The sequence below is a fragment of the Mirounga angustirostris genome, unplaced genomic scaffold (genome assembly GCF_029215605.1).
Source record: "Mirounga angustirostris isolate CCGP_5_RB_7025 unplaced genomic scaffold, mMirAng1.0.hap1 SCAF_15, whole genome shotgun sequence".
Taxonomy (NCBI): domain Eukaryota; kingdom Metazoa; phylum Chordata; class Mammalia; order Carnivora; family Phocidae; genus Mirounga; species Mirounga angustirostris.
This window is the reverse complement of record NW_026991723.1, coordinates 90,002,588-90,021,711: the sequence shown is the minus strand read 5'-3', so window position 1 is coordinate 90,021,711 and position 19,124 is coordinate 90,002,588. Positions and strand designations below refer to the sequence as shown.

The 19,124-nt window shown below is 55.5% G+C and overlaps 2 protein-coding genes across 2 annotated transcripts in view; one reads left to right on the top strand and one right to left on the bottom strand.

Annotated features, from left to right (window-relative positions):
• DDX31 (DEAD-box helicase 31) overlaps positions 1-9,814 on the top strand; it is a 70,814-nt gene extending 61,000 nt beyond the window's left edge. The window contains 2 exon segments of the mRNA XM_045883416.3: positions 6,364-6,481; positions 6,483-9,814. Of these exon segments, the coding sequence (XP_045739372.1) occupies positions 6,364-6,481; positions 6,483-6,566 (202 nt within the window). The 3' untranslated portion in view covers positions 6,567-9,814.
• Positions 9,815-11,726: 1,912 nt separating this feature from the next.
• Positions 11,727-18,728, bottom strand: BARHL1 (BarH like homeobox 1). Its single transcript, XM_045882026.2, has 3 exons — positions 18,032-18,728; positions 13,876-14,098; positions 11,727-12,165 (listed from the first exon to the last, which is right to left on the bottom strand). Exons 1-3 carry the CDS (start codon positions 18,495-18,497, stop codon positions 11,871-11,873), a joined length of 984 nt encoding a protein of 327 aa, XP_045737982.1. The 5' UTR covers positions 18,498-18,728; the 3' UTR covers positions 11,727-11,870.
• Between the last annotated feature and the right edge of the window lie 396 nt (positions 18,729-19,124).

The window sequence follows — 19,124 nt, the reverse complement described above, 5'->3', positions numbered from 1 at the left end:
AGCTCCGGCCAGGCTCTCGGTGTGGCAGGGAGGTGGGCGGGTCTTCCAGCCAGCTGCTTTGCCTCAAGAGCAAGACGTTGCCTATGTCCCTGTTCTGTTTCACCTTTCAGCTGAGGCCCGTCCCTTTGGCCTGCTAGGGTGTGGCAGGTGTTCTGTCATCCCGTGTGTTAGCTGTCCCTGCAGGCTGCTTTTCGTCTGTAGATGTGATAAATATGCCTCATAATATCATCCAAGGCATCCATAATAATGTCAAACAGGACAGGCCCAGAGGGCTGAGCTCTGGGGTTTGGTGCTGAAATTCTGCACTGAGCTTATCAATCTCAGGCAGCATTTTCAGGATAGAGTCATACCAGTTACAAATGCACTTAATTGTTTCCATGTCCACTCAGTATTTCTCCATCTCCTTATTTTCAGAGAGAATTAAAATGTGTCAAGCATTCTAACATGCTCGTAGGCCTGGATTTGGAGGCACTTTTTGACATGGGAGAGACTAAGCTTGGAGAAAGCTATTGACTCCCCGGGGGCATCAGTTCGGTGAGGGGCAGAGCTGGGATTCCAGCCAGGGTCCTCAGAACTCTCGCCTTCTACCCTTTCCCTCCCCAGCACTGCCACCCTGCCCAGGGATGTCTGTGCCTAAGTCCTGACAGAGCTTCTGTCACTTGGGTACAAAACCTCTAAGTTCCCCTCCATTTCCAGGATTCTGATTCCGCTCTTCACTTTTAGGCTTCTGCTATCTCTAAACATTATCTCTGTCCTCTCTTCCGTTGTGCCTGCCCTGACAGGCGGCAGATCTATCATAAAGTCAACGTACTGCTCACCTGTGACCAGTGCGGCCTGGCAGCATGCCTGCCCTCAGCCCGAGGCTCAGAGCTCCCTTCTGCTTTTCACTGGGTCTTGTTCTTGGATGTAAGGCAGGAACCCACTTTTTGTCAGTCCCTGTGTCCACAAAGCCACTCTCGGGAATTTTCCTGCAATGTCCACCGCCAAAGTGGGGGGGCTCACTTGGAATGGAGTGGCTTCTGGGGCCCTGGTAGTTTCCCAGAAGCTAGAGTTGGTCTGATCCTAAGAAATCATAAAGAAAGCATCCCTTATATGGTCCACGCACCAGCTTATATCTGCCGAAACAGAATCCAAAGGTTAAAGGAGTCTTGGTACAGTTGCTGTTCCTTCAGTGACCGTGAAAGGTTTGGGTTTGATAGTGTGTAGGTGAAATTATCATCCCATGCTGGCTGATTCCTTACTTGAACCACTTTGTTGCACCAGAGGGACTGCTTGTCAAATTCTCCCTGGAGTTGTTACTCTTACTGCCATCTGAGAGCCACCCAAACCCCGCTCAGACATTGCTGCCTTCCTTCATCCATAAGAGCAAGGCGGGAAGTAGAAACTTTGAGTCCGTCTCAAGCCACCTGAAAGCATCCCTGTTTCCTACCAGGATCACTTAGAACCCAGGCTTTTCTTCCAGCTGGGGGGCTTGCTTCCCCGCAGAGTCCTTGGTGGGGGGGCGATCTCACCGTGGCTCTGGGTCATTTGTTTATATGCAGAATCTTTCAGATCAGAGAAATAAGTACACTTGACTACTCCTCCTTCTGTGTGTCTGTTTTAAGAGAAAAATCCGTCACAAAATCAAGCAAACTAACAGCCAAAAGGAAAGAGGTTTTGATGGGTAAAGATTAAAATACTTTGATTTTTCAGCATAGGGCAAAAATCTACCATTTGATTTTTTTTTTCCTAAAATATACTTTTTTCTGATTATAAAAATAATACATGTTCATTGTAAAAATTCAGGAAATAGAGAAAAGCTTTAAAATCACCCATAAACCCACAATCCAAGTTAACCTTGAATCACATCTTTTATGTCCTTCAGACTTTCTCTGCAAGTGTACGTATTCGGGTCTCTTTGTATCTATAATGAAGCTGAACAAATATGAGTTTTTAAACTGCTGTTTATCACCTGAGTTATCCAGCCGTTAACATTTAAGATGCACCTATCAGGGGCTCCAGGGATCTCTGAGATTTTGAGATAACATGTATGTTGTCTTGTTATTAAAAGTATTTCGGGATGCCTGGGTGGCTCAGTCCGTTAAGCGTTCGACTCTTGTTTTCAGCTCAGGTCATGATCTCAGGGTCATTGGATTGAGCCCCTCACTGGGCTCTGTGCTGGGCATGGAGCCTGCTTAAGATTCTCTCTTCTCCTCCCCGCCTCTCCCCTTATACAAAAAAAAATTCATGAAGAGACTTTTGGTTTTGATGACAACTTAACAGCACGGTGGTTAAGTGTGCAAGTCACAGGGTCAGATTTTCAGGGCTGAACCCCCAGCTCTTCTGTCACTGGTTCGTGACCCTGGGGGTGCTGAGGGTACCTGTGTCCTGGGGTTGTTGTTGAAGTAAATGAGTTAATACCTGTTGAGTGCCAAAAACAGTACCTGACCTACCCTAGGTGCCATGTGAGGGGGGGTAGTAGAATTATTACAGCCGCACGGCCAGGCCGAAAGTCTTGGATTTAAGACTTGTTTACCTTTAAATCCCTTCACCACCCGTGTAAGTTACATGTTGTTTCAATATATTTGGTAGGCTTTATTAGTGTTGGCCACCATCATCCTCCCCATCTCTTCAAACAGCACCTGCAGGAAGTGTTCTGAAAGTTGGAAAGGGGGTGACGGGTGCATTCCGAGTCCCGGGGAGGGGGCAGATTTATTGTCCAGTGACTGTCTTGGATAACTGGAAAGCTGTTGGGGAGAAATCGGTAAACCAGAAGAAACTCTCTATGGAATTAAGGCAGTAGCAGACTAAAAGGTAGTATGCTTGAGCATTTTTCAATGTGAGGATGAGGAAGACTTCTCTAAGCCTGACCCTAAAGCGATAAAACGGAAAAGAAAACATCAATTGGCTTGACAGTACGTAAATAAAAGAAGATAAAGTGAAACACTCTGTCCTGCAAAAGGACACCACTAACACAAGCCAGAGCTGGGGTGGCCCTCTGTGAATCTGTCCATAAAAGCTGGGAGGAGGTCCTGAGGCCCCTCCTCTGCAGCGGTCACCCTAGTGGGCATATTGATTTCCTAATTAGGCTGTGATTTCACCTTATTGGCAGGGAAAGTGGCATCTGCCCATCCTGCCGGGTAATCCAGCCTGGTGACCGAGGGGGCTCATTCAGCCTTCACTACAAGGGAACTCCCTGTGGTTAGATAAACTGATCTGTTGCTTAGTAACTGCGGGATTACTCGGGTGGACCGGGAAGTGCATTCGAGAGGGGTTTGAGTATTTGGAGGGCAAGAAGGGCAAGAAAGTTGGCGAGTCCCTGGGAGAACTGCAGCTTGGCAGGAGAAGGAGGTGAGAGCCCACATGCACCCAGCGCGGGCCTGGGTTGAGAACATTCCACCTGCCCATCTGTACTTTGCCTTCTCGGCCCTGGGCCTCAGAACAAAGGAACAGCAGACAGCGAGCTGGCCAAGGGGCAAGATGGGTCCTGCTGCTGCAACAGCAGGGGAGGCTCCTGCAGGGTGACCCTGAGGAAGGGGTCTGGTCTGAAAGATCAAACCCTGCTTGCTCTCGGGACCACCAAGAGCCTTGGAGTTTGCGTTTGGGTCCCAGGTTCAAAGTACATAGACTAGAATGAGATCATAAAATAGTTAGGACATTTTGAGATCACCAAGCTCCAGGCTTAAGCAGGACCACCTCCGAGACGCACTGTCAGCAGTGTCCTCTACCACAGTATGGACTTGAAACTCCTCCATAAACATGCCCCCTCGGCGGCACCCCGTGCCCAGCAGACGGGGCCTTCGGCCGCCAGGAACACCCAGCTGTGTGTGTCTGCGAAGGGACAGAGAGTGTGTGCGTGCGTCTGCCTGCCCGTGTGGCCCCTCTGGTGGTACGGTCTCCGCCCCGGCTGCAGGACCGCCGGGAGGGGGCACGGGCACAGCGCCGGGCGCCCTTGGCCAGGAGCGTGCCGCCTCTGCAGTTGGCGCTTGCCCTGTGGGCAGTGAGGGGTCAGTCGCCCCGATCAGATTCTGGTGATTTACTGTGCGTTAGCAGGGGCAGGAGCAGCCTCTGAGGCTCATAGTAGAGCCTGTGCTGGGGAGGATATTTTGACTGAAACTTCGCATATTTTGAAACTCAGGTTGTTACGTTTAAAATTATACACTTGGTGAGTACCTGGCTTCAAAAGGCGAAGCAGCAGCATTTCTTCCCGTCAGAACCTTTCACTCCGTCTGTCATGTAACCCGACTAAAAATAAACTACAAGCACCAGAACTGACAGCCTTCATTTTGGAACAAGCTCTCAAGTGCAGGCCTGGCCCCTGCAGCTTCCCAGCCCCACTCCGGACCCCCGAGGTGCGGCCGTCCGCTGGGGACAGCGGGCCGCCCTGCCCACCCCGGGCAGGACCTGCGGAGTTAGAATGCGTGCCCTGTAGGAGAGGGGGGTGCAACCACAAATGCCCTGGCCTGCCTCCTGTGTGGCCTCGGGGGAGTTGCTTGGCACCTCTGGACCTCAGTTTCCTCGTTCTTAACTGCTTGACCGAACTCCACATGGCAGGTGGCAACCTGTGTGTCTGTTTAACCCTTACAACACCTATGAGCTTTGTTCTAAGTGTCCTCCCATTGTTCAGATGGGGAAGCCGAAGCCCAGAGAGCCTTGTTCCACGTCGTTCAGCTAAGGAGCGAGGTTCCAGGCCAGGCACCTCCATCACCCCCGCCTCTCCTCTTGGCCATCCAGATTCGGCCCCTGTCCCCCTTGTGTGACCCCAGGACTCCCCCATGTCAAATTGTGGTTATTTGTCTCCCTTGATCCTGCTGGGCCTTCCTGATTGTTGGCCCCAGGACCAGCAGCCTGGTGGGAAGCGCGGAGGCTTGAGTCCCTCTGACGTGTTTGCGTCTCTGCTTCTGCACCTGTGAGCTAGATGGTCCTGGGCAAGAATAGGTTTCTCGTCTGTGACAGGAGGCTGCTGTCACACCACCCTCATCCTGTGGAGATTATGTGAGCTCATGAACCCAGGAAGCACTGTGCTCTGTACCCCTCACTCACTGACGCGACCATGCACTGCTGATAGACTCCAGCCCTTAAATACTGGCTCCTCGTTATCCTCAAGTCTTCGTTTTTCCCAACAAAGGTGACTGTGTTTCCCCCCTGTGTGTCATGGTAGAAAGCCAGGCTCTGCCTGTGCGGCGGGCTCAGCCGCCCCGCGCCTGCGCCCCGCCCCGCACAGGGTGCCTGTAATTAGGCGTGGTTGCCTTAGCTTAGGTGCGACGCCGTCACACGATTCTACAGCCTTTCATCATCTGTTTATTAGCACAACATTAGTTCTGTTGCTAATTCTTGAGTTTTAAAGGAGTTCCGTTATGTTTATTTTGACCACAGCTTTAGTCCAGTTGAGCTCTGATTATTACAAAGGAAATGTTGTAACTGTAAGTCACAGAGGGTGACATGTGCCTTCTGTAAGAACCCCAAGACACCATGTTACCCTAAGACCCTGCCATCGGGGGGTTGAGGGAATGGCCCACGTAACACTATGCGTTTCTGTTGTTGTTGTTGCTGTTTTGGCGAAAATCCTGTCTTAGGAAACATTTACTATTCATTTTCATAATCATTCTTCCTGTGTACAATTGAACTTCTACAAATTTCTCCCTCGGATCTTCTGATCAAATGGTAAGGCTGCTGTCTCTTGAAAACAAGTTACTAGTATTCAACGTCTGAGATTGATTTTCAGCCTTTGGCACTTACTTTCCAAGTGGGTTGGGCAGGGAGACCCCCTTGAGCCGCACCCACGTCTGTGGTCCGCTCCGGCCGCCGTGCGGACACCGACCACGCTGCCCCAGCACACCCTGGCCTCGGGGTTTTCGAGGTCAGCAGTACTTCCTGGAGTCTCCTCAGCCAGTGAAGAGGTGAATGTGACTGACACCCCAGCCTTCCCTCTTTGGCCCCGTTGGAAGGAGGCCGGTGACTTTGAACTGCGCGGGCCGCACTTGCAAGGAGCCGCTCACCGCGAGCTCTCACCGCCAAGTGTTGTTGAGTTTTAAGGCGGGTTTTTTCCTCATCCTTTGGCAAACTGCTGTATCACAGACTTCATTTGCCATCAGAGTGTGAGTGTGTATCGTTCTTTTTTTTCCATGAAAACAACATAGAACAAAGCCTCACTTTTAAAAATGCCATGATATTTTGCCACCGTTATGAAAATCTGTCAGCGCCATATCTAATCTTCTGGTGCATAGAATATCAAAACAAGCACTATTGAAGGGATTGTACTTCTGTTAATACAAAAATGTCAATTCCACAGTCTCGGAACCAGCTGCTCTCAGCCTCTTTCCAAATGGGAAAGAAAAAAAATAATAAAGTTTCTTTTCCCCCTCTGCTGTTACTGTTCTTCAGGCCTGACCTTCATAAGAAGACCCAGAGTAAACACCGCCTTGCTGAAATCTTGCGTTCCGAATTCTCAAGTGGAATGGAGGCCGGCGTCGCCAAGGTCAAAAAGCAAAACAAACACGCAAGAGCCCGGCAGCCAGCCACGCAGCACTGCCTGCAGCCGGCGCCCAGCCTCGGCCATGGGAAAAACTAAGAAACGCTCCCCATGAAGCAGAAAAACCCGAAGAGACTTACTGGGGGACAACAGGAGTTCCCAAAACAGTTTTCGTTTTTTTTTAACTCTGCCTCCACACACAGGCCTGGGGCTTGGGGTGGATCCTGGAGGCCCCAGAGGCCGGGGCTGGTGTCCCGTCCTTGTCAGGAGCCTTGTGGGAAGGAACGGTGCCACTTTTCCCTGCAGACGGTGTCCCTGACTGGGAGAAGCCATAGGCCTCACCCTGGGGTGAGGGTGGGGCTCAGCGTCATGTGGGCGAGCCACTTAGTTCTTACCTTCTGTGAGATAGCTTATACTTTGTGTTTCCTCCAGCAGAACCGTCTTGGCTCCAGGGTTACAGGTGCCCTGCGGCCTCTGGCGAGGGCCTGGTGGTGCCCGCATGGGCAGGGAGGCCTCTTCGTGCCTCGGGACAGGGTTCTGTCTCCAGGTTTTCATTAGCTGCCCTGTATTGATGCACGGATTAGCGTGCATCTTGTAAAATAGGATTGTAAGGACTGGAATGCAGTTTGTGAGAGCGAGAAAAACCATGAGCTCCTTTTCTTGATGTACGAGTGCTTTGTGGAAAAGGGCCCGGCAGGCTTGGGTGTGGGTTGGAAGGCTCCCGGGCCCTCCCGCTGGCTGCTCCGGACCCCAGGTGGCATTCACGCACGTGGCTGCGTTGTTCGTGGCCACGGAAAACTTCTCTCGCGGCTCATGGATGTACTGGCGCCTTTTTTATTTCTTTATTTTTGTTTACCATTGCCTTGGAAGTCAAAGGGCACCGGTCTCCCGAGTGTTTTCTCCCACCGAATCCCACCTTGTCTTCAAGTCTGGGGTCTGGGGTTCTTTGTAGTGTGGCCCAGGCCTCAGCCGCCCCTCCCCCACTGTGTTTCCCTGGGAGGTTTGAGAGCCCCCCCCCCCCAACTCCCCACCCCCGCCCCCGGCGTACTGATTGCCCAATAAATGTCCAGCTGGGACGCAGGGGATTCCAGAGGGGAGTCTGCCTGGACAGGTGCTCTGTTGGCTCCACTTTCTCCTGTTCTCTTTCCCACCTTCCTCCTCCTCCAGTTCCTGCAGAGGGAGCCGAGGCCCCACTTCAGTAAACCCTCCAGATCCCACAGCATCGAAGTGGCCGGGAGCGGACTGTGAGAGTTGCAAGGTGGCCGTCTGCGGGGTCCACGGAGGGGTCGGCGCCCTCGCCTCTGTCCCTCTCTGGTAGCCAGGGTAGGGCAGTCAGCTGATACCCACACCAGAGGCCCCCCGGGGAGAGGGCCAGCAGGAGCCCAGTGAGCACTGATCCTCCACAGGGGGACAGTGTGACCTCCTCCGAACCGGCTGTCATATACGAATTCATAGGGACGGTTGGTGAAATTTCTAACAATAATAATAATGATAAAGCCCTACAGCACATGTCAAGCTGACTTGGGGAAATCCGCCACCGTTCTTTTACTTCAGAGTGTAATGGTTCACAGGATTTGGGTGAGAAAAGGAGGCATCAAACTTGAGAGACAAAACCCAGCTGTGTGAAAAACAGGATTAATGCCAGTGATGGGGAGGGATCAAAGAGAAGCCCTGCTCCCCACCCCCCACCTCCCATGTACTCATTCCAAGAGAGGTCCAGTCCGGGTTCTGCATTCCTGGGGGAGCCGTGCTGGGACCTGCCCTGCAGAGTGTGTAAAGGACCATGATTCCAAGGTGGAGCTTGTGCTTAATCTGCTAACGCTTAGGTTGAGGAAATGTTTCCTGCCATGGATGCTTTGTGGGCCTGTTTCTAAGCAGAATCAATATATTACCCCCAGTTAATAATGAAACATGGATTTAACAGATTTAGGGTTAATATTATCTAAATTTAAATAACCTTAAAATAAATCTCTTTCTCCTATTATGGCTTCTGACAGATTATACATTTCAGGCATCAGTTAGGCAAAGCTTTAGCCTAATTCCACTGTACATATTCTAATTTTGTGTGTATTTTTAATCGTGCCTCTGATTTTCTGATTTCCCAAACTTACCTATTTCTCTGTCGCAAGCCTGATCCCCGTATTTAAAGTCACAGAGAATTGGGACATTGCATGGAGTGTTGCAGCCTAAAGCATTTTCCCCTTGGCTTGTCGCATGCTTGTTTTGCATCCAAAACATCTTCGTGTTTGCAGCTCTTAGTGGTTGCGTTTCTTCAGAGGGGCCCACGTTCCCACGCACCAAAGGGCAGAGAGCCCTTGGCGAGTGATTAAGTTAGTGCTGGTGCACACAGCATCTTCCACTCTTGGAGAAGCACAGAGCCAACCAGGTCTCAGCAAAGGACATTTTGACAAAGCCCAGTGGATTCCTTTGATTTTTTTTTTTTTTTTCCTTTCCTGTAGTGAAGGGAGGTGATATTTAGGGAAGAAGGGAGTAAATGAGAGCCCCTTAAGGCAGGTGCATCCCAAACTGCTAGTGACCTTGCTAGTTAGCACTGCAGCCCTCAACATGGAGTCAGAGAGAGCCATTCGAATCCAAGCATTGCTTCCATGACACGGAAATGTAAAGCTTTTTCTACTGGAGAAGTGGCCCTGCTTGGAAAGGGCGCTTCGTGGCTCTTGTTAAATTGCCTACGTGACTACCCCACCTCATGTCTTCATCTGCTCCCACCATAAGAAGAACTCCGAGCAAGGCCTGCCTGTGTGGGGGCAGTGGGGCACCCTTAGAGTCAGCTGGGCTCCTCCGAAGTTTCCAGAGCCCTTGTACAAGGCTCACAGGGGAATCCAGACTTCCTTTAAACTTCGCTGCCCTGACCCTGCCGCGCCTAGGTTTGTAAGGGACTGGGGTGGGCCGGTGGAGGAGCAGAGACAATGCCTCCTGGGAGCCTCTGCTATTGTTCTGCCCGCTGGGGGGCTTGCATTCATTCTTTCTTTGTATTTTAAAAAGAGTTCACACCCAGCCCCTGGGTTGGGAACAGAGAAGCCAACTGAGCCTTCTAAATGGCTGAGAGCAGAAGCCCACCTCACGGCAAAGGTTGTAAAGTTATTACAGATGGGAATTGCAGGACAATTTAAAATATTGCAATTATAAACTTGTAGGGAAGCCTTGTTCTTCATTAATGTAAGCTATGAAATCGCCTCTGAGGTACAAGGACAATTACATAGTTGAGAATGTGTCTGCGATTTACACTGCCGCTGTGTAAATGTAAGGGCGGTTGCTCTGGTCTACCTCCTTCACTTTCACAAAATGAAAAGCACACCAGTGCAAGTTGTCCTTTGATAGATTTTTAATATGATTTTAAAGAGTTTTGTTTGGTCTCATTCTTATTCAATGAGATTAATTTAAAGCACTTATCCCCTGGGCTTAAGTCAATCCATGTAGGATTTCGGCTGGGTTTGTTGCATGGGGGGTTTTGTTTGCAGGAGGCTATGAGAGACTCCTTTCCCACTTCATTAACCCTGAGTTGGGGACAGTCTCCCCTCGCCCCCCACCACAGCCAGAGCTGGGGATTTACCAACCCCCATTCACATGCAAAAGAACTCGAAAGCCGAGAGGCTCCTTGACTTAATTAGCTGCTGTGCATTTTGCAAAATTAGAATAATACCCTCACCATCCCAGGAAAGAAAAGCAGTGGGGCCGGGGGGGGGGGGGTGGGGGGGGCAGGAAACTGTAGCAGGGTCTGTTTGGGGGGGGTAGTTTAAACATGCCCTCCACCCCTCCCCCGAGGAGGCAGCCCTCTCCCACAGCAATCCTGCCACAAAACTGGAGGGGGCTCCGCTTGCGGGGCCCCAAAACTTCCCAGCCCTGGGCCTGTCTTCTGCCCTGAGATTCCAAGCTGCAGTTGGTGTGTGGGAGGGGAGCACCTGCGCCCACCTCCCCTGAGAGGGAACGGCCTCAGGAGGAGACCTTGGCCCTTTGAACATGAACTGGAGGCCTCCAGTCTGGCTGGAGCCTTAAACCCCCCTCCCCTGAGATCCTGGAGCCGCAGGCTGGGGCATGGGGCCGACGCGGGGATTTGGCTCCCCTCTGGGTCTCATCTACGTACTCCCGGGGTAAAAGGGGGAAGTGAGAAGATGCGGGATTGGGGGGTTACCGATGTGGCGTCAGGCTCCCAGCGAAGGCTCGTCGGGGTCCTGGCGGCGTGGGGCCGGAGTCGCCTCAGGGCCCGGGAGCATCCAGAGCCCGAGCGTGGCCGGGGCACGGGCCGGAGGGGGCTGGCGGGGGAGTAGCCTCGGAGCCCATCTGTCGGCCCCGCGCCCAGCGGGCCGGTCACCAGCTGCCGGCGCCCTTGTTGCGGCCAGATGAGCCGGCTCAGCGAGGGCACCGCAGCCCGGCCCGCAGCCGAGCAAGCCCAGGCACTGACCCCCGCTCCGGCCCCCGGGACCGGCTGGGAGCAGCAAGGAACCAGATGGAGAAGGGGGGTGGGGTTGGGGAGAGCAGCGAGCTCGCCTCACTGTAGAGACAGGAAGACTGAGGCCAGGGAGGGGAGGCCCCTGCCCGTGAGGCGAGTCCAGTTGGGGCCCCTGCCCCGGACCACAGCGCCAAGGAAGAGAGGTGGACGAAAATATTTCCTTATTGAGGATGGAAGGAGGCCGAGTCCCAGAAGGGGAAAATGGATCTTAAGGAGGGGTGGGAAAGAAGGGCTGAGCGCGGACAGGCGCGTGGTCATTTGTAAGAAGTTTATTTCGACATTTAAAAAAGAGAGAGAACCCGAGGGCCTGGCTGCCCCCGGACGGAGGCTGGAGGTGGGGGCTGGGGGTCGGGGTGGTGGGCAAGCCCCCTTGACCCCTTCCTGCCTCGCCTGGGAAGGAAGAGGGCACAGGCCACAGACTCATTGATTCACGGACACGGTCACGGGCTCATGGGTCACGAATAAATAACTTCATATACACTTTGCACACCTTATGTACAGCTCTGCCGCGGCCCGGGCGCTCGGAGGAGGGCTCCACACTCCCCTCCGCCTGTCGGGGTGCGGGGAGAGGGCTGGGTGTACAGCTGGAGCATGGAGAGGGGGAGCGGGAACGAGTGCAGCGTCGGGGTCGCCCTCCACCTGCTCCCAAGGAGGTGCAGGGGGGCGCCTTGGGGAAGCTGGCGAGGGGTCGGGGGTCCTGTATGTACATCCTGCGGGTGGAAGTGGCTCCCTGATGGCGTGGCCGGGAGGGAGCACGCCGAGGGGGGTTAGGGAGACTCAGTCCGGGTCCGGGCCTCAGTAGACTTGGCATAGGGCCCTTCGGGGGACGCTGGCTGGGACTCCAGGGAGGGCCGGCCAGGGGGCCCCGGGGAAGGGGCGTTGAAACCCCGCGCCCCCCGAAGGGCAGGCGGAAGGGGCCCACGCAGAGCCCCGGGGAGGCGGGCGGGCGCTTCACCGAGGCTGCGCGGCGCGCGGGAGGACGCCGGCCAGCGGGGGCAGCGGCGGGGGCGGCTCGCTGGCGCCCTGGAGTCCGTGGATGAGGATGCGGGGCACCAGAGGTCTCTGCAGGGTCGGCGGCGGCGCACTGGGCCCGCGGTACAGATACAGTGCGGCGCCGGGATCCAGGTTGGAAACTAGGCTCTGCGGGTAGAAATAAGGCGACGGGAACATCCGCTGGAGCGCTGAGTAATTGCCTGCCTCCGCCAGCAGCTCCAACCCGACTGCCGTCTGTCGCTTCCATTTAGTCCTAGGGACCGAAATAAACATGTACGGCGGGGTCAGGGCTGTGGCTCCGAAGACCCCTGCCCCTCACGAGTGCTTGGCCCAGAGCGCCTTCAGGGAGGCCAAGAAAGATCACACGGGTTTGTTAATAAATAATGGGGTGCCAGGCACCGTCCTCAGGTGTCACATGCATCGGCTCCTGTAATCTTCCACCGGCCTTTCGTGGCCGTTATCCCTATTTTACAGATCAGAAAACTAAGGCGTTGGCCAGTTTTGAAGATGGTCTCCAAAGAGGCAGAGCCCAGGCTCTAAGCCAGCTGTCTGACCCCAGAGATGGGGTTCTAACCTCACCACACTCTGCTCTGAGGATCGAGGATCGCAGGATACACTTGGAGCTGGGTGTTGGGGCTGCGCACGCCAGTCCTCGTATCTTAGGAAGTCGACCCCCTGGGGGAGGATGGAGGGGACCGGGGGTGGGGGGTGGAAGAGGTTGGTCAGCTAGCGGTGGAAGGGGGCTCTGGGCAGCTGAGCCGCCACCCTGGCAGATGCAAACACCTCGAGGTGCCCCGTTCGGCAGAGCTTCTGTGGAAGCAGCGCGCAGGCCAGAGTCGGCAACTAGAGTACGAACGAGTACCCGCTGCACACCCTCTTCGCCACACCTGCTGTCCCCGGCACCCAGCTCCCAGGCCAGGAAGGAGCCCTGTGGCCTGTGGGGACCCGAATTCAGAGACCACCAACCGAGTGTTGGCCTGGGGTTGGAGGAGGCAGGGAAGTCGAGGCCATGCTCGTTCGTTGCCTGAGCTTTAGCTGGGACTGTTGGGTGCACCTGGCCGGCGAGGCTGGGCCAGCCGGCCGCGGTCCCGCCAAGGCAGGCACGGCCACACCAACCGCGTTTCCCTCCCTGAATTATTCATCATCATCATAATTGTGTAATTACTGTAACGGGCCTTAATTATTGATGCCCCGAGCAGTAATCGGTATTTATTATTAATGGGGAGACGTGTTCTGAGGCTTGTTTATGGAACGCACAATTCCAGCCTCCACTGAGTGTGAGTGTGATTGTGGGTGTGTGTGACTGTGTGAACTGTGTCAGTGTGTGTGTCTGTGTGTGTGCGTGACTGTGGATGTGTGTGTGAGCGATTTCGTCCTGTGACGGTGCTGGGGAGGGAGATTAGGAAGCACCAGGTTCTAGACCAGTGCCTGCCAGTTTCCAAAGCACCCTGTCCCCAGGGAGCCAGAGCTGGGTCTGTTCCTTCCTCCGGTTTCAGGACTGTAAAGGCTGAGGTGGCCAGAAGAGCCCCTGGAGAGCTCAAACAGCACCCCCCAACATACACATCAGATGCTGCGCCCTTGTTCTTCCCCCCCCCCTCCAAGACATTCTGGATACTGAGGCCACCACCCTTCCCCTGGTCTGGCATCCTGCCCTCCTGGTGGGAGAGCTCAGCGGCCCCAAGAGGGGCTAAGGCTGGTCCTGGTGGGGAGGGTAGGACCCTGGCTGGGGTAGGGGCAGGCCCATGTGTCTGTCCTCCTGTCCTGGAGGGGGATGACAGGGCACTGGAGACCGAGTCCAGTCCTGTCGCTCTCCCTCGCTGTGGACTCCCCGCGAGGCCTGAGTTTTCTTTTACAGGGAAATCGCAGGGGCACCAGGCGGTGCACTGGTGGGTTCCACGGAAGGGCAGTTAGGAAAGAAGGGGGGCCCTCTACGTCCCCACCCCACCCCGCAGCCAGGCCTCACCTCCGGTTCTGGTACCAGGTCTTAACCTGCGTGTCGGTGAGGTTGAGCGAAGCGGCGAGCTCCATGCGGTCCTGCACGCTCAGGTACTTCTGCCGCTCGAAGCTGCGCTCCAGCTGCGCCAGCTGATGGTCAGTGAAGGCCGTGCGCGCCTTGCGGGGTTTCTTCAGGCGCACTGGGGGGCTGTCCCGGGAGCTGGAGATCTCGCGGTCGCCCTCCTCCTTCACTGCGGAGACACAGCGGTGCGTGGGGGCCCGGCCTCGCCGCCTGCCTGCCGGCGCCCTCCTGCCCCAGCCGCCCGCTGGCCGGCCCCGTTCGTGTAAACGCGGCTCCTGACGGCGGTGGCCCCGCCGCACTCAGGCGCGTGGGGCCGCGGCAAAGCGGCTCCAAGGCGGGACCTCCCGGCCCCCCAACGCAGGGCGTGAGCCCTGACGGAGGAGGAGGAGGATTGACACCTCCGGGACAAATGATCCAAAGCGAGAGAACCCGACCGGCGCGCTCTCCGCCGCGCTCCCCGGAGGGATCAACGGAGTAGCCGTGCGGGAGCCGAGCGACCGGGTGGAGCCGCTGGGGGAGGGGAGGGGCCCGTGGGTTCCAGCGGGTGGGCTGCGTAGGCGCGCGCTTCCGTGGTGCGGGTCTGAGCTCGGAATCCGCAGCCCGATTTTCTGGCCGCGTGCGGACCCTGAAGGGAGGAAGCTGAGGGCCGGCATGTGGGGAGAAAAGCCCGCGTGGAGAAACAAAAACCTGTTCATCCCGCAGCGAGTCATTGTCCCGAGAAACCAGTAACTGGCCGCGTGAGACGCGACGCGGGAGTGCTCGCCTCCGCCGTCCCTAAGCTACCCACAGACCGGGGTGCGGAGGGCGGCGCGGGCCGGGAGCGCGAAGCTCTTGGAAAAACAAGCGAGGCGTTTGCCCCTCGGATGCGCGCGTCGCCGTGGTCCGTGTTTCCTTGTCAATACGACGCTCATGGTCGTGTGTTTGCGCCCCACGATCGGGACACCCCGGCAGGGGCCCCGCTCTTGGCCCAAGAATGGCGGCGGCGGGGGGGGGGGGGGCGTTTCTTTTTTCCCCCAGGCACCTTCGTTTGGGATCGACTGCACGGAAAACGCACACTTGATAGAACAAGCTCAGCGATCTCCCTCCTTCTCTCCCTAAAGTGATGATACAACCCAAAAGACCATGTCCCCAAAATGGGCTTTGCGAGCTGGGGCTTCCCCTCTCTTTTTCTCTATTTTCCTTTATGGTGAGTTTCATTGTGCGGGGCGTTTGCAGTGACAGGGTTCAGCCGAATGCAAGTTGATTTCTCTCTGTAGGAAACAATAATCCGGTTAATTGAGCCACTAGGGAGCAAGACTTTTCAACCGGAAAAGGCAGAGGTTCTCGTCCGGGAGGGCTCCGGCACCGGGTGCGCCGAGGCAGACGAGCAGGGAAGGCGCTGGCTCGGCGGAAGCCTCGCTGGATGCCTCCCTCCTGTCTCCACCAGGCTCTCCCTGCCCTCCCTGAGCTGGGGCCACGCTGAGGTATGGCCACCTCAGGAGGTGTGTTAGGATGGGCGAAATCTGAGTTCTGTCTGTGCCGGAAGGTGAAGTTGAAACGAGTGTGGGGAAACAATTACTCAAACCTCAAACTTGATATTGTGGAAACCTTACTCTTCGGTGGAGCTGCCGGCACTGACTGTGGAAACCCCCAGCTTCTTAGGGCTGAGGTGGGGGATTGAGTTTGTGGTGTCAGGAAGAATACTCAGGCGTTTCTCTAATCCCTCTTTGCCACAGGCTGGATGTGCACTGGGTGCCGCTCAGCCTCAGCCTCTGGGACAGTCTCAGCCCAGTGGGGCCTCGGACTCTGGTCTGGAGGCCACATCTCAATGCTCCAGAGTTCCAGGCCCACCGACCCAGCCTGCTCCGAGCAAAGTGCTGGCTCGATTTCTCCACGGACATTGGCCCTAGCAGGCAGGACCTAGCGGCAGACCGCCTGACTTCAAAGACTGGTTTCAGTTTCTTTCAGTGTGATGCTTGAGGAGCCTCTGATGCCAAAGACTCGGGATGGGGCTGACCTTCCCTCTGTACCCTCCTTGGAAGAAATTGTTCTTAGCATGGGAGGTGGATGGGGAGTTGAATTGCTCAGATGCCCACCCCGGCTGGCTGGCTGGCTCGCTCGGTGTGTTTCTGTCTCCACAAGGCTTCCTAATTGGGGCCCTGAAAAACTCGCCTGCACGTTGGAGAAACGCTCCAGACATTGTCTCAGCGGTGGCTGTTCCCGTTTTTTTCTTCTACCCTGGAGCTTTGTAAGTGCAAAGGCAGCTGTGCCTAGGGGCGGGGGGTGGGGGAGAACTTCACCCCCCTCTGCTCCAAACCTATTTAAGTGATATGGGGACAGCCGGCCCTCATCACCTCCCTGATCAGATATCATCAGGGACAGGAGAGGAAAATTGATATTCCAATTATCCTAAACGAAATCTCGCCTCAAAATCCCACCTACGGGCAAAGAAATGAAAGGAGACAAGAGCCAAACTCTCTTTCACCTCCACCGGCACCAGCCGTTGGCATGCCGTGTTGGGGATTCTCACCCCTTACTCTAACCATAAAGCTGGGGTTTTGTTGAGGATTATTAATAATAAACCACTATGTTATAAATACATATTTACATTGCCTACCCCGCTCCCCCAGCACCTGTCTTTCTCCAGGGCAAGTTTTCTTTGCCTCTCTAAACAGGCCCCAGGGGGAGGGGCAAGGGTCGCTGAGCCACATGCCTCTGGATCTCCTTCTTGGCTTCTCTAGCCCAACTGGCCCTTTCTCTAGGCACAGCTGGCCCAGCGAGGCCGAAGGAGACTCTCCGCAGTTTGTGTGGGGAAGTGGAGGGCAGTGCGATGTGGAGTGGGGCCCCAAAGGGGTTTTGGTTTGTGGTCACAGGGCCTGTCCACAAATGAATTGTTGGTTGGGAGGAGAGTGTTAAAGTGAGCTTCCCTAAATTCTTGTGAGGACTTAGTACAAATAGGGTGGAGCAGGTGCAGGGCTCCCAAGACAATAAAGAGGTTGCCTTTATTAGGGAAGTTTTGTGTCATGAAAAGCGTTCCCGGAATTAATTGTAATTCTGAAAGAGCTCTGAGCAGCCTCTGCCAGCCCCTAGTTTTCTGCCGGATGGGGGACACAGGGCTCTACTCCCTTGACACCAAAAGACTCCTTCCCCTCCTGCCTCCTGACTTCTTCCTAGCAAGAATTTTGCGCCTCTGGCCTCACCAAAGAGCTAAAGTGGCTAGGGGTGAGAAAGAAAATTAGGGAGTCTTTCCTTCTTTCCTTCCCCCTTTCCTCTTAATCCCAATCTCAGCTTCCTGGTCAAAACCAATGTAAAAGGAAAAACAACAACAAAAAGACTCACAGAGGTGGAAAGGCAAACGAAGGGGCAGCAACTCCAATACTGGGGAAACGGGGCTGGTCACTCGCGAGTCTCTGGGTCCCACACACTACACAACCTGAAGTTGGCTGCTCGACGCACTTGAAATCAAATTCAGTGAGAACCGTGGGGTGGATGCAGGGTCCTCCCCTCTCGACCAGACTTCTGAACCTGCTCCCAGTCAGCTGCCCCCAGCTGCTCTTTCTACTTTGAAGTGAGCCTTTCTTTTGCATGATTCCCAGGGCCCAGATCACACTGGGCCCAACGGGAGGGAAAGCTCAGTTCCTCTTCCTGCCTGGAAGTTCAGATTAAAGGAGAAAATTCTGACTGTTCTTAAGGCTCCATCTGAAATATCCTGCTAGGTTTTCACTCTTACAAAAGGGCGTTCAAGCAGAACCCTTTGGATCTTGCATTGCTTCTGCAAGATTTTTTCCCAGAGAACCACTAGCCCAATAGGAACCTGCTCCTGCCCACCAGTGCTGCTGGGAAAGTGGTCCCAGGTGAAGTTTAGAAAGTTCGCTTTGTGCATTTTGGGGAATCTCTCTTGGGGCACACAGTGTCCATCTTCCACTTTCTCTGCTGGGCTCTGCTGCTCAAAGGCATAGCCACGGGGCCAGCTGAAAGGTTCAGACAAGACCAAAAGGTTCAGCCTGGGCCCCTAGGGAACTCCAAGTGAACACGTACATGTCCCTGTATGTTTTTAGAAATATAGCAGTTCTTAGAAATGTAGCATGCCCCCTCCCCAAGTTTTCTCCCCCTGTTTTCTTACCTTTATACTCAGAGTCCGACGAGGTGTTACTGCCACTTTTGTCCAGCTTGTCTCTAAAGTCCTCCCCAGCCTTGGCCACAAGACGGCCCCCAGGCTCAGGGGCGGCCGGCTGCCCGCTGCTAGAGTAGGGTGCACAGGCCGCTAGTGGTTTGCAGTCGGCAAGGATGTCCCTGATCAGAAAGGAGGAGGTCACGGTGCGCGACTGGGCTGGGGCTGAGAGCTGCCCAGGCTGTAGGTGGGAGTCCAAACCTGGGCCTGATGCCCCGCCAGGCCTCGGGGTGCCCGTCTCCAGACAGTCCCTTCCTGGTGAGGCTGGTGAAGAGCAGTCGCTGCTGCTCTCCGAGCGCGGACTCAGCTCCAGGGGTGAGCGGCAGTCCCCAAGCAAGGGGTCCCCCTTGGGAAGGGCGGGGCTGCCCGCGCGGTGGGAGAGAATGGAGTCGATCCCAAAGCCATTGGAGCCTTCCATAGCCAAGCTGAGACCTGTCCTCCCCAAAAGCTCCCCACCCACCCCCAACCCCAGCCGCCGCTGCCCCTGCCCCTAGCTGCGGGCTGGCATGGGGAAGGCGGGCAGGGAGCCTGCGGGCACCTTGGACGGAGTTCAGCCTTGGGGGAGCCGGGGAGCTCTGGGCCAACCTCCTCTGCGCATTAGATCCAAAAGGGCTCAGCGCGTCTTCTGCAGCATCGCGCCGAGCTGCCGAGCCGAGGGGGGGTGGTGGGAGTGTCAGCGAGGAATGGGAGGGAGGGTGCGCCAAGTTGGGGAGAGCAAAGGGGGAGATGGACGGCCTGAGCGCCCCTTTGGCACAGAAGAGATGCGAGGATGTTGGAATCTAAATAAAGAACGGCTTAAAAAAAAAAAACACCGAAACTGCACGCTTCCTCCAGGCTAGCAGTGGCCGAGGGCAGCGGGGTCAGAACCGCGGACAGCAGCGGGCCGGAGCGGCGCTACCAGCCGGCGGAACGGAGCGCACCTGGCGGCGTCAGCACCGCGGATAGCGGCGGCGGCCCGCGGCGCATGACGCTCCACCTGGCCAGGGAGGTCCTGTCGCCGCGCTCTCACCGCTCCGGGGGCCCGTCAGCACCGAGGACAGCGCCT

Bases quoted from the DNA above. Each gene is read 5' to 3' on its own strand.
- BARHL1 (XM_045882026.2), bottom strand. From the start codon at position 18,497: ATGGAAGGCTCCAATGGCTTTGGGATCGACTCCATTCTCTCCCACCGC. The intron at 14,099-18,031 runs GTAAGAAAACAG...GTGTCTCCGCAG, and splicing joins GTCGGACTCTGAGTATAAAG to TGAAGGAGGAGGGCGACCGC. The intron at 12,166-13,875 runs GTGAGGCCTGGC...TTCGGTCCCTAG, and splicing joins ACCTGGTACCAGAACCGGAG to GACTAAATGGAAGCGACAGA.